Source organism: Drosophila sulfurigaster, chromosome 4, assembly GCF_023558435.1.
Source record: "Drosophila sulfurigaster albostrigata strain 15112-1811.04 chromosome 4, ASM2355843v2, whole genome shotgun sequence".
Classification (NCBI taxonomy): domain Eukaryota; kingdom Metazoa; phylum Arthropoda; class Insecta; order Diptera; family Drosophilidae; genus Drosophila; species Drosophila sulfurigaster.
Genome location: NC_084884.1, coordinates 1,404,729 through 1,419,278, shown reverse-complemented (window position 1 = coordinate 1,419,278; position 14,550 = coordinate 1,404,729). Strand labels below are relative to the sequence as shown.

Genomic DNA, 14,550 nt, shown 5'->3' with positions numbered 1-14,550 from the left:
TTGTGTATTCCGTCCTCCGAACTATGGTTGAACAACAAATGAATGACAACGGATGCACATAGTTTTAATTAACTTGTATTGTAATAAATCATAATGAAGGATCCGCTAGTTGATCCCAGTGTCTCCAAGTTACATGAAAGTAGTTCTTAATAAGCCATATACGTATAATTAAGGATAGTTTTAACAAACATACGGACATATACTCAAACTTATGCGACTTATTTACATCTGTCTTCCCAAACGAATTAAATTAATTTCGAATGTGACAACAACAAAAATAAAATTTTTATATACTGAACATATTTATATTTATATTTATATTTATATTTATAAACTCATTATACGTCCGTTTTACACCGTTACTAAAAAATAGGTCACAAGTTTGGATTTGTGAGTAGATTAGAAAGAGGCATCGCCGAGTTTGTCTTGCCGAAATAAAAACTAAATGCCCTTTCTACCTCAAATCGGATCTTATTTGCAAAATGAAACAAGAAAGAAAGCTACACTCGAGTGCGCTCGACTGTGAGATATCCGCGACCCATTTTGAATAAAAGAATAAATTGTACTGTAAATATACTAAATATGACAAACTGTATATTTTGTATAACGATATAGTACCACATTCAAAATACAGCACAGGCGGCACAATATATCAGATTCGCAGCCAAAGTAACTAAGACCCTAGTAACTAGGCGTTTTTGCCCATACAAAAGTATTTATTTAATAACTTCGAAAATTTTTATCCGATCGTTACCAAATTTTCAGGAATCACAATTACTGTAGTTATTATTGTAATTCGTGGTTCAAGCTTTAAAATTACGCGTCTTATTCAATTTTTGTTGATTTGCGTGAACGCAAATGGGCGTGGCAAAATTTGAAACAAACTTGATCTGCGTGCAAACATAACAAATGCTGTCGAAAAATTTTACAATAAATTCAAGAAATTTAATGCCATCCGTTTCATTATACAAGTATTTTTAACTTACTTTTCATTCCACCAAAAGTATGGCAACTTAGGCGATAACCATGGTGTCGGATTTATCGGTCGCTTACCAAAACGAAAATTGTTGTTGCCGACAGCAAAATTTTATTTCCAAATTTGAGGTGGGGTCAGAAATTAGTCGTTTTAAAAATTATCACAAGCCTAATTTATCTTCTGGCAGTCTTAAAGGAACGACAATAAACCAATGAGTCAACTATTTTTTATACCCACTACCTATAGGGTAGAAGGGTATTATAAGTTTGTGCTTTTGAGGCATCTCCGACCCTATAAAGTATATAATCTTGATCAGCGTCAACAGCCGAGACGATCTAGCTATGTCAGTCTGTTCGTAGACTCCATAATATTTTTAATGAAATTTATATTCCCAAGAAAATGTCTCAGAAGTTTTCTTTATAATAGTTTTTAAATTATACATCTTGATGCTTCTCTTCTTTTTGCCGATATGAGTGCGGAATAACAGTTGTCTATTTTTTTGTAAGTAGAACTGCTGAATTGATTTCGACTATAGGAGTATGGATACGCTTCAATTTTTTTTGTGCTTGGAACTGCGAATCGAAATGTCGCCGCAAAAATTTTCCAAACCATTTTTTACGCAATTGCGCGGAAAACAAGATTTCACGATTTTCACATATCGGAACAGAGCTTAGCTACAAAATTAAATTGTTTTCTATTTTTGTATTAGAATATATACTAACTAAATAAATATTTAAAAGAAAATAAAGAAATATTTAAAAGAAAATAAAAAATATTTATAGAAAATATATACAAAATAATTCTTTTATTTTTTAATTATTAGAAGATGTAAAACAATTATTATTTGTTCCATAATTGTCATAAAATTATCCAATTTGAAATGTCAAACTGTTGGGGATTGTTAATAAGTTAGCAATCAAAATGTTAGGAACTCCAATATACAAACTCGGCGAGTACACCCGTAAGTTTCTAAAAGACCAAAACCAAGCTGCCCAACACATTTGCCACATGTCGGTGCAAGCCGACTAATTAGTCTTTAGTCTCTAGTTTGAATGAATAAAGAACAGGTTCCAGGAACCTCAATTAAATATTTTTATTATTATTTTTAACACAAATAATTAACTGGCGCCCGAGCAGGGTGGATACAGTTTCAAGTATCCAGAGTGCAAAACGTTACTAACTGTACGGTTCACATTAAGCTATACAGGCATGCTCCGGTTTTCACTTTCGGTTTTCGTTTTGAAAACGAAAAATTGGTGCTCCGTTTTACTTTCACAAGATTTTTTCGAATTGCAAAACGAGAAAATTTGACTTGCCGAAATGAAAAGTAAATGCCTTTTTCTATATTAAATCGGATCTTATTTGCAAAAGGAAAAAAAGTAGTTGACTCATTGGTTTATTGTCGTTCTTTTAAGACCGCCAGCACATCAATTGGGCTTGTAATTATTTTTAAAACGACTAATATCTGACCCCACCTCAAATTTGGATATCAAATTTTGCCGTCGGCAACAACAATTTTCGTTTTGGTGAGCGACCGATAAGTTCGACACCATGAGTTATCGCCTAAGCTGCCATACTTCTGATATAATGAAAAAGTAAGTTAAAAATACTTGTATAATCTAACGGATGGCGATAAATTTGTTGAAATTGGGTAAAATATGTTTTTAAAAATTAATTTATTTAATTTAATTACTTATGTGTTAACATTTTATAAAAAAAAAATGTTGGAATAACCGGAATGAAATCTATTAAAAAGGTGGCATCCCCATTTTTTGTGGGAAACAGCTGATTGCCGTTCAACTGATTTTTTAAAGAAAGTTTCAAATCTTTCTTTGCAAAAAGACAAAAAGCAAATATATTTCATTCAGGGGAAGCATAAAATCCACTATGCACGATAAAAATATCCTTATGTGAGTTCTATCCACTCAGGAAATTGGACATACAAAAGACATTTTTTCGCGTTGTTTACTTTTAACCAAAACACAAGTCAGCTGTTTTAGCAGTAAAAATTGAAACGTTCCGATAGCAAAACGATGACCAAAAACGTGTGAAAACCGGAGCACCTAAAACGAAAATCTCGGTTTTGGTCCCAAAACGAAAACGAAAACCGAAAGTGAAAACCGGAGCATGCCTGATAATGTCAAATAGAGACTCGTGGTCGTCAAAGGGATGACTGGGAAATAATAACACTCCAAAGACATTAACTTGACCAGTGGGACCATGGGGATTAAATTTGCAAAACCTTCACGACTATTAGTTTAGTCGGTCGAAGCAGGAGTAGAGATGCAGAAACATCGAGTGAAGCATCGATGTTTTCAAAACATCGAAACTATCGATGGTTCGTGATCACCATCGATGTTTTCACTCGGTACGAACAAATTGTAAGTCAATTAATTTCTTAATTTTTTTCTAACAACTAACAAAATTGTTGATAATATTTAGGATTTCTAGTTGGTGGTTTGGTGGACGTTGATGGATGACGAAGGCAAGATGGAGAATTACGTGAAAAGTAAGTATATCTTCTTAAAATAAAGTAGCTAGTAGTAGTAGTAGTAGTTTGATTATGTTGTTTAGTGAATATTTTAAATTACATACAGATAAGTAACATCCTTTTTTATTTATTGGTGTAATAGGAGCGGAACCAACAGAGGAAGTGGAGACGGAGTCAGGACAAAAGCGTAAAGGGAGCGATCAGTGGTTTATGACCACTTCAAAAGAGCAACGACAAAGCGTACGGCATTTTCAACTACTGTGGAAAACATCTTAAGACAGCTGGCAATACATCAAACTTGCTGGACCATCTTAAGCGTTTGCATCCGAGTCGCATGACCGCTGATAAGGAACCAATGCCTAAAACGATGGCAATTTTTTTGAACAAGGAGCCGTTCTATGGCAGTGACTCAAATATAAAAAAGAGGCTGGATAAAAAAGTGATGAATATGCTTGCCAAAGACGTGCGTCCGTTTAGTTTCGTTGATGACGAAGGATTTGTCGAGCTCATGCAAGAAGCGGTCCAGCGCTACAAGTTGCCGAGCAGAATGTATTTTCGCGATGTGATGCTTCCAACGGAATATGAACAGCTAAGCCTTAAGTTGCGTGCAGCTTTGGAGACCGTTAAGCATGTTGGGCTGACAACCGATCTTTCCAAACGCCCAAAACATCGCAGACTCAATAAGTTTATTGTTGGCTAAGTGGGGTCTTCTGTCGAAGGTTGTCACCGTTACAACGGACAATGATACTACCATGAAAAAGCGTGCGATATATTAGCATTCAAGCATTTACCCTGTTTGGCACACACAATAAATCTGCTTGCTCAGGACATTTTAAAACTGGCAGCAGTAAATGGTATTATCTCAAAATGCAAACGAATAGTAACTTACTTCAAGCAAAGCACAATAGCCACAGCTAAATTAAAAGAAGTCCAGAATACAAATCAGCTGCTTCTCTTAATTCAGGAAGTAAGCACTAGGTGGAACAGTGTATACGCAATGATCAAAAGAATTTTACAAATAAACGAATATGTTACATTGACATTGTTAAAATTGCGAAATGGCCCTTCACCGATCACAACTGAAGAACTCGATGACCTGTCGAACTTGCTGTCACCTTTTCAGGAAGCGACTCTTTCGGTATCGACTAAGACAAAAGTTTCTGTGTCCCTTATCATTCCGGTCATTGCCGAGATTCATCACAAAATGAATCAATTAAATGCAAAGTTACGAACACAGGAAGGAAAATATATATATGACCTTGTTAAGAAACGCTTAGTGGATTCTTTTGAAACGCGCACAATTCCTCGCATCGCTACTCTCGTTGATCCTCGCTTCAAAAAAGATGGCTTTCTCAGACCTTCAAATGCAGATCAAGCAGCCAAAGCATTGGAGCTGGAATTGCTCTCGTTTAAGTCCACAACTCCACGGCGTCCACCAACACCACCAGAGCCAACGTCAAACGAGCCAAATTTCACATTTTCATTTTGCAAAACAAATCAAAAGTGAAGTCCACCCGAGCCGATGACATTATTACCAGAAGGCAATTTATGGAAAAGGAAAACGCTCCTGACACCTGCGATTGGGAGGTATGATTTTCAAATACTTATGACAAACATGTTAAATAAAAATTACTTTTTACAGATGACTGATGACAACGATCTCAAATTGGTTGCGCAAAAATATTTCTGTGTACAAGCCTCGTCCTGTGAGTCTGAAAGGGTGTTCAGCAAAGCTGGACAAATTGTATCTGATCGCAGAACTAGACTTAAACCTGAAGTTGTTGATCAACTTCTTTTCCTCAACAAAATAGACGCTTAAATGATCTCAAATAAACCTAATTGTTATCGTTTGTACTGTTTTGCCTTTTTTTTTTTTGTTAAACATCGATGTTTCACTCGATGTTTTTAAACATCGAAAACATCGATGGACACGAACATCGATGTTTCTGCACCTCTAAGCAGGAGCCTGTTATTTTGGCTATTTGTTACGGACTGGTTGTCTTCCTGGCGCCGCGCCGGCTGGCTCATCGGTACTCAGGTGGAGTTCCATCCCTGGCCCGCAGTCCGCACAATCGATAATTCCACCGATATTAACAGCTGATTGTACAACAGAAAAACACATCACTAACAAAACAAAACAGCTGCCGCGCAATTGAAAACTGGACTAAACAAAAGAAAATCCAAAACAAACTATTGGCGACGGTAAGTACAAGGAAAAACAATAACAAATACACTCACTGATCCATTTAATATTTGAATAGGGCCACAGCTGGACCCCGGCGTACCCACCCTGCCTGAGATGGCTACATCGGCGACATCTCCCTTTGCGTTGGCCACTATATCAGTGGCTGCTCCTCATCCGGCGTAGCGCTGTCGAATTTCCCTCCCTCCATGCTGAGAAACTCACACAAACATGTTCAGGGTATTACAATTATATTCTTCAAGAATTTTCCTTAAGTACTAACATTTAATTTATTTTATTTACAGATAACTTACAAATATTTGGACTTCAAAATGGAAAAAGGAACAAGATTCATAAATTACGCAGTAGGACGAGCGAAACCAACATGTAGCCGCAACGGCGTAAAGGACAACTTCTTTTATATGTAACACATCCGGGCGGTTCGTATATATGTATTCACCAATTTATATACGTATGTTTTTATGTAAGTATATATATATTTATCTGAGTCGCTTTATTGTCAACCTTAACCTAGCTAAGAGCTCTTGGGATTGGTGAAGGGGGCGATATGGGTTATAATAGAGAAAATATGTGTATATATATGTAACTTAGTAAATATAAAACTTATAACCCCGCAGCAAGTAGATTTTTAAAGCATGTATGTATGTATGTAGATGTTTTGTCGTCCCTACTCTGTCATTTATTTACAAGAAAATAAATTTGAATTTACTTTAATTTATATTTATTTAATTTACTTGGAATTTTTATTTACTTGCAAAATTTATAAATTGACTAAATGAGCGTCTTGAAAAGGTCAGCGAAAATATTGAAATCTCAAATTTCAGGAAAAAAAACAAATTAACTGCTGTTTATGTTTATGCAGTTTCGAATCAACCACCATTGCGAGCTCGATCGAGCAATCCGTTCCCACAGATAATGGCGATTGGAACGAGATTGGGCCTGGCACTAACTCACCAGTCGGGCTCCTCCTCCTGGCTCACCGTAGGCGGCTTCGACTCGCTCGCTATCCCACGTCGTCGATGCTGTTCCCGTCGTCAAAGCGCCGTGTGCCTTCTTGCGGCGACGGTGGCCCGCACTTCTCCCGCGGTGATTGTGGCCGCTGGTGCCGCTCGCCGTTACGCACTCGACGTGGTAGTTGGACTTGCGTATACCGTTGGTGCTATGACCACTCCTCCAGATTGCACTTGCCAGCACTTTGGGCACAGAACAGCTACGCAATGAGCGAGGAAAGTGGACGCACGAGACCCAGATTTCAGTGGTTGCTGCTGCTTCTGTTGTTGCTGTTTTTGTTGGTTGTGCAATAAAATGCTTAGGCAACTGACCAACGTCAATTTATCAACTGCACTTCTTGGATTAGTAGTTTTTTCAGCCGCTTCGTCTGCTGGTAATTTGCACTTGATGAATTGTTCCGTCGTTATATTTTTTAGACGTTATAGTCTGTTTTGAATACGCGGCGTTGCGTGATACCACTTTTCAATTCACAACTACGATGCGAACAGCCAAAATCCAAAACAAATAAAAACTCAACCAGCGAAAAGCAATTTCTCTTCTTGCGGTGGACCGTCTCCAACTCCTCGACTCAGCAAAATCCACATGCTCCTCCAGTAAAAAAGTTGACGTTCCTTTTCATCTCCTATATAATGGGAGGAGCAATTTTCAATTTCCCCGCCCCCACCCCTGGAGGTGCCATTTCCTATCTCCGATATATCGCCTCGGGATATATCGATAACCCCTAACATTGCTGGCACAAAATATCCAAAACGTAACAATACCCCAATCCCGGGCTTCTAGGTCGGTGATAGCATGATCCGACAGCGATCTCAGCTTCCTGGCCAACTTAAATTGGTGTCCGTTCAAATTCATGTGTTGGCCGAACACAGCAAAACGGCGTTACTCCAGTAGCGCTATGGACGGCGTTGCGAATCGCTACTTCGATTTCCGGTAGATAAGCATCCCATTCCCGGTGGTCGTTTTCCAAATATGCTCTTATACCAGATATTACAGTCCGGTTTACGCGTTCAGCGGCATTACTTTGGGGCGAATACACCGGCGTGCGCATATGGGTGATTCCAAAGGCTTTTACCATTGTCTCAAACGATTTGGAAATGAATTGCCGTCCGTTGTCGGAGTGTATCACCTCCGGTACTCCGAATTTGAAGAATACTTCGTGAACTAGGAAGTCCACGACATCCGCGGCCGAAGCGTGCCCAAGTTTGGATCGTGGATATTTCCCCAAAAGTGTATATACAACTTCTGGAATGGGCGATCGGTGAGCATTTCCTTTCCAATGCCGGCCTGCGTTGAGTAATTCAGTGCTTTTGTCTCCTTACAGGTAGCACATCCTCGCACATAATCTTGTACTTGTACCGCCATGCCAGGCCAGTAAAAATGCCTCCTCAGTGCATGCAGAGTTTTCGCCACCCCGCCGTGAGCTGATGTCTCGTCCGAGTGCGCTTTCTGGATCAATCCGCCGTTAGTGAATCGGGTATCCACAGCTTCTAGCTCGCCTGGGTCGTTCCATCGTCAACCGTCTCCTCCGTCACTCTCTTAAACAGCATGCCACTCTGTACTTTTACGTCTGGCAACCGATGTTGTTGGCTGGTTACCTCGTTACCAGCTGTTTATAGTCGGTTGACTCGAACTCCGTCGTCTCCATCCCAAGAAGATCCTCCGGCGTCACACTTAACTCCTCTACGCTTCTCGACAAAGTATCCGCAACGACATTTTCAGTCCCCTTTCGAAACTGCATCGTGAACGGAAAAGCCTGGAGTTCCAGTGACCATCTGGTCTCTTTGAGACTCATGAGCCATTGGAGGCTTGCGTGGTCGGTGATCACGGTGAATGGCATCATTTCAACATACGGCCTAAATCGATGAATGGCCAACTTCGCGGCCAAGCACTCCTTTTCAGTCACGGTATAGTTGATTTGGTGCCGGTTCAATTTGGCCGAAAGGACGCGATCGGCCTCTTCTGCTGTTCCTCGTCCAATTGGAACAAAACAGCTCCGACTCCGAAATTTGATGCGTCTCACTGGATGTAGAATGGCTTCTTAAAATCGGCGTGCACCAACACCGGAGCCGTGGTATGTGCCTTCTTCAATTTATCCACAGCGTCAATGGCCTCCTCACTCAGCTGAAACTTCCCACTCCTTTTCTTTAGAGAATTCGTCAGTGGTACTGAGATCTCTGCGAAGTTCTTAATGAATCTCCGATACCAGCCAGCCGTACCCAAGAAGCTAAGCAGTTCCTTGACCGTTCTTGGAGCAGGGATGTTATTGATGGCCTCCACTCTGCTCGGGTCCATCCGTAAAGTGCCTCCACCTATGATGAAACCTAAATAGTTGAGGTTCCTAAAGCAGAACTTGGATTTGGCCATGCCAATGGTGAGATTTGCCTTCTTCAAACATTCCGCCACTAATCTTAAATATTTCAGATGTGTGTCGAAATCCGCCGAGATGATTAACAAATCGTCCAAGTACACGAATACAGTGGACCTTAGGGAGTCGCGATTACGTTGTCCATAAGTCGGCAAAGTTGCTGTGCTGCATTGTATAACCCGAAGGGCATGTGGCGGAATTGGTACAGCGGTCGTCCCGGAACTGTGAAAGCTGTATAGGCTCTACTGCTTTCCTCCAGCTCGATTTGCCAGAAAGCAAACTTCAAATCAACACTTGAGATGAAGTGCGTCTCGCCGATCCGCGAGAGAATGCCTTCGATGCATGGAAGGGGGTACGCGTCCTTCACCGTCATGCTGTTCAGCTTTCGAGCGTCTAAGCAAAATCGATTTTGCCGGGCTTCATGACGACCGTCGTCCTATTGCTCCATGGACTGTTGCTCTCTTCAATGATGCCCAACTGAAGCATCTTATCAATCTCCTTCCACACGATCTCCTGTTTTGCTGGGGATAGAGGGAAATGTCGGTCCTTCACGGGTTCGGTTCCTTCAATTAGCTGTATCCGATGCTGCAACAGGTGAGTCTTATCCAATCCATGAATTTCAAATTGAAGAAATTCGCATTTCACGGCTTCCAACTGACTCCTCTGCATCTCTTCCAGGTCCACATCTCCGGATCAGACTCGATAACATCCTCGCCTCGGTAATAATCCACTTCCACAGTGGCTACTTCCGACACATCTCCGGGTGACTCTCGGTGGTCCAATCCTCCAAACAAATTCGGAGAACGCTCTCCAGAAATCGATGCCCAAATAAATCTCCTGTTTTAAATCGGGGCACATGAAGAAAGTTAGCTCCGACTGGTCGCCGCATGACACCGGCAGATTAACTCGTCCTAGGATCGGACGGCTGGCTCCTGTAGCAGTGGTGACCATGGACGCGTACGGCTGAACATTCCAGTTCATCTTACTGGCCAACTCTCGGCATCCTCGCCCCAGCAGACTAACGGATGCGCCGGAGTCAGAAGGCCTTTAAAACTTGTCCACCGATGACGTCGTCTACAAAAACTCGGGGATCGGTGTTCTCCACTCTTCGAACTGCTTCCACGACTTGCCTCCTCGTTATCCTTCGTCGACGAAAACGAGCGCGTGCCTTTATGACGCGTTTCGTGGCCAGTGTCATTCCTTCACACTGCCGCTCACCAAAAATTCTATTTCGGGCCGACATGTATGCCCGAACACGTTCTCCATATGGCAAGCCTCTTAGTGTTCTTCCTCTCTCTGAGGTGTTCGTTCCTTCTTCATCCACGATGTTTCTCCTTAACCTACTTGTAATATAACTAAGCTTATGTTCTCCATTCGCAGCCTCATCCTCTACTTGCTCCTGTTGGCACGCCACTCCGGCTTCTGGTCGGGTCTCGCCTCCGAACGCGTCTGCCCCAGCTTCATCGCGTTCGCCCAGGTGTTTCCCGGACGAAACTATGATCAGGTTGCCGGCAGTTCCAGCAGATCCGCTTGCTCGCACGCGGGTCTTCGCTGCCACCTCTTCCACTTCCGGGGATGGACTCTCGTCGCGCTGAGGTGGGACTTCAACCTGATAAACTGACGGTTTGACTCCCTGCGGATATCTGGTTTGTTGTCCTTGTGATGAGCGCCCTCGACGGCTCATGTATCGCTCCACTTCGATACATTCTTGGCGCAACTCGTCCACCGTAAGAATATCCATCGCATACACATATCGTGCCAAGCCTTCCTTTAACCTGCGCTTTATTATCTTTATCAGTTCCCGGTCTCGAAGAGGTTTCTGGAAGCGTGAAGCTAGCCGCCGCATGTGGTGGATGTAGTCGTCTACATCTTCGCTAGACTGCTGTTCCCTCTGCAGTAGCTCCTGCATGAGGTCATGCTCGGTTTGGTAGCCCCGAAAGCGGTCAAACATTGCTTGACGCAATTGAGTCCAGCTGTCTACTCTCGAGTGCCTCACGTGCATCCAGTACCATTCCTGACTCTGCCCTCCAATAGAACATGGAAGTCGCTTAGCACTTCCCTCCATGGGCATTGGTATTGTCTCTGCAAAAACTCGATGCGGAAGACAAAATCCTCCTGAGTGGAATCGGCACCATCGAATCGCACGTTCCAGCGTTCCAGCTTCAAGTAAGTGCGGTCCCTCGACGACTCAGTTACCATGACTAATTCGGTCCTTCCGTCTCCAGCATCTGACTGCATGTTGTCGTGGGGATTCCGCCAGTTCGTTGCGTGCGGATCGTACACTTCTTCAGGGCTCGTTAAATAATCTGGACGCGGCAACGGTCCTGGTATGGTCGGCACTGGCGGCTCCGGCTCACTTTGGTGGACCTTCGGGATTGCTCCAGTCCCAGCCATCGATTTTTGCTGCGTAGAGGCGGGTCTACTGCCACCACTACCGTCACTCTGCGGTCGGGTGGTCTCCTGCATCAGCTTCACCAACTCCATGAAGCCTGCGCGAATTTCATCGCGTATCGATGCTGCAATACCCTCCTGTAGGTCGCGTGGGTCTGTGCGAGAGCTGCACTTACCGTCGACTTGAGGACTGAGTCCGTCGGCTCCGGAGGATAGATATGTCGGCCCGTATCCGCCGAGTTGCTGGCAGTTGTGGTTCCCATGCCGGATGCTACTGCTGGTGGTTGAGTTCCCGGTTGCAAAGCCCTTGATCCAATCCTGCAAGTGCCTCAGCCGATGGAAACTGTACTTCCGGGAATCCACGAAAATTTATCGGAGTCCACGCCATACCTCCCACTAAATGCGGCAGGTTCCCGGTGCTCCATCTGTTTCCCGACCTTCTGACATTTCTAATTTTCCTATCTACTCCTATCTACTGCTAAATAAGAAAAACGACAACTACAAAAATAAACTCCTATAATAAATAAATGAACACCGTAAATAAATACGTACCCTAATAAATAAATAAATAACTCAAGCAACAACAAATTTTTCCTTTTATAACATTAACGAACGGAAGGGAGAGAAAAACTTCACACTACGACCTAACCAACGCTTTACTACGCCCAATTCAAACAATGGACATACACTTAAGCACTAATCAGATGCTCTATCCATCACTTTCGTGATGGATGGCATCAAGGAGCGCTACCTGAGGTCTATTTTGAATCCACCTATACAACAATGCTAACCTAATATCACAATTCTATCACAATCTTTGTTCGTTGCTGCCACCAGGCTACGATGACACGTTGCAAACTCTCTACTACCTCGTAAGAGTGACACACGCACATCAACAAAATAAACAAATCCTGCTACAAAAATGACATTAAGACTTGGATCTTGTCACCAAATGAAATCCTGATCAGAGCTGCGCAATTATGGGTTACTAACTCGTACCACATAAGACATCAGATGATCACAATTTCATTCAACAAAAGGACATACACTACATCGATGGAACTATCTTTTTTTTAATTCTAATTTCAAATTTGGTCGCCATATTGTTACGGAATGGTTGTCTTCCCTGGCCCGCAGTCCGCACAATCGATAATTCCACCGATATTAACAGCTGATTGTACAACAGAAAAACATATCACTAACAAAACAAAACAGCTGCCGCGCAATTGAAAACTGCACTTTAATTTATTTATTTTATTTACAGATAACTTACAAATATTTGGACTTCAAAATGGAAAAGGAACAAGATTCATAAATTACGCAGTAGGACGAGCGAAACCAACATGTAGCCGCAACGGCGTAAAGGACAACTTCTTTTATATGTAACACATCCGGGCGGTTCGTATATATTTATTCACCAATTTATATACGTATGTTTTATGTAAGTATATATATATTTATCTGAGTCGCTTTATTGTCAACCTTAACCTAGCTAAGAGCTCTTGGGATTGGTGAAGGGGCGATATGGGTTATAATAGAGAAAATATGTGTATATATATGTAACTTAGTAAATATAAAACTTATAACCCCGCAGCAAGTAGATTTTTAAAGCATGTATGTATGTATGTAGATGTTTTGTCGTCCCTACTCTGTCATTTATTTACAAGAAAATAAATTTGAATTTACTTTAATTTATATTTATTTAATTTACTTGGAATTTTATTTACTTGCAAAATTTATAAATTGACTAAATGAGCGTCTTGAAAAGGTCAGCGAAAATATTGAAATCTCAAATTTCAGGAAAAAAAAAACAAATTAACTGCTGTTTATGTTTATGCAGTTTCGAATCAACCACCATTGCGAGCTCGATCGAGCAATCCGTTCCCACAGATAATGGCGATTGGAACGAGATTGGGCCTGGCACTAACTCACCAGTCGGGCTCCTCCTCCTGGCTCACCGTAGGCGGCTTCGACTCGCTCGCTATCCCACGTCGTCGATGCTGTTCCCGTCGTCAAAGCGCCGTGTGCCTTCTTGCGGCGACGGTGGCCCGCACTTCTCCCGCGGTGATTGTGGCCGCTGGTGCCGCTCGCCGTTACGCACTCGACGTGGTAGTTGGACTTGCGTATACCGTTGGTGCTATGACCACTCCTCCAGATTGCACTTGCCAGCACTTTGGGCACAGAACAGCTACGCAATGAGCGAGGAAAGTGGACGCACGAGACCCAGATTTCAGTGGTTGCTGCTGCTTCTGTTGTTGCTGTTTTTGTTGGTTGTGCAATAAAATGCTTAGGCAACTGACCAACGTCAATTTATCAACTGCACTTCTTGGATTAGTAGTTTTTTCAGCCGCTTCGTCTGCTGGTAATTTGCACTTGATGAATTGTTCCGTCGTTATATTTTTTAGACGTTATAGTCTGTTTTGAATACGCGGCGTTGCGTGATACCACTTTTCAATTCACAACTACGATGCGAACAGCCAAAATCCAAAACAAATAAAAACTCAACCAGCGAAAAGCAATTTCTCTTCTTGCGGTGGACCGTCTCCAACCTCGATCAAGAACCCAACTCCTCGACTCAGCAAAAATCCACATGCTCCTCCAGTGAAAAAGTTGACGTTCCTTTTTCATCTCCTATTTAACAGGAGGAGCCATTTTCAAATTAACAAACTAACAATTCATTTTTCTTATGAACTACATATGATGTATCGATGTTGGCTCCGATGTTTTTGCAGCTCTGGTCTACCGCCCAGCGTGACCGAATGCTAAAATTCTATGTACCGTTTGTAATAGAGCACACCGCAATGCTGAGGAAAATATAATTTAATTAGCAGAAAAATTCTACTTCCCCAGAATAAGATACAAAATAAGCAGTTTAGTAAAGCAATGTAAAATTTGTAAGGAATCTAAATATACCCCTTTTATCCAGAATTAAAAAGAACCCATAACCAGAATATCCCGGAAACATTATTAACATCGATATCTCCAACCAAAGGTCATTTAGTTTAGTTTAGCAGTAGATAAATTCTTAAAATTAGGACAGGCACGCATAATAAATTCCAAATCAGTAGATGACATTCGACCTTAGGACATTATTTTCTACTATGTAGTTCCTA

The 14,550-nt window shown here is 41.9% G+C and overlaps 1 protein-coding gene and 1 long non-coding RNA gene across 2 annotated transcripts; both read left to right on the top strand.

Moving 5' to 3' along the window:
- Positions 1-8,468: 8,468 nt before the first annotated feature.
- Positions 8,469-9,175, top strand: LOC133846965 (uncharacterized). Its single transcript, XR_009895098.1, has 3 exons — positions 8,469-8,752; positions 8,830-9,052; positions 9,103-9,175. It is a non-coding gene; the product is annotated as an uncharacterized LOC133846965 (long non-coding RNA).
- Positions 9,176-9,931: 756 nt separating this feature from the next.
- On the top strand, positions 9,932-10,667 carry LOC133846932 (uncharacterized). Its single transcript, XM_062281644.1, has 2 exons — positions 9,932-10,349; positions 10,427-10,667. The coding sequence occupies exons 1-2, from the start codon at positions 10,072-10,074 to the stop codon at positions 10,665-10,667; spliced, it is 519 nt and encodes a 172-aa protein (XP_062137628.1). The 5' UTR covers positions 9,932-10,071.
- Positions 10,668-14,550: the final 3,883 nt, after the last annotated feature.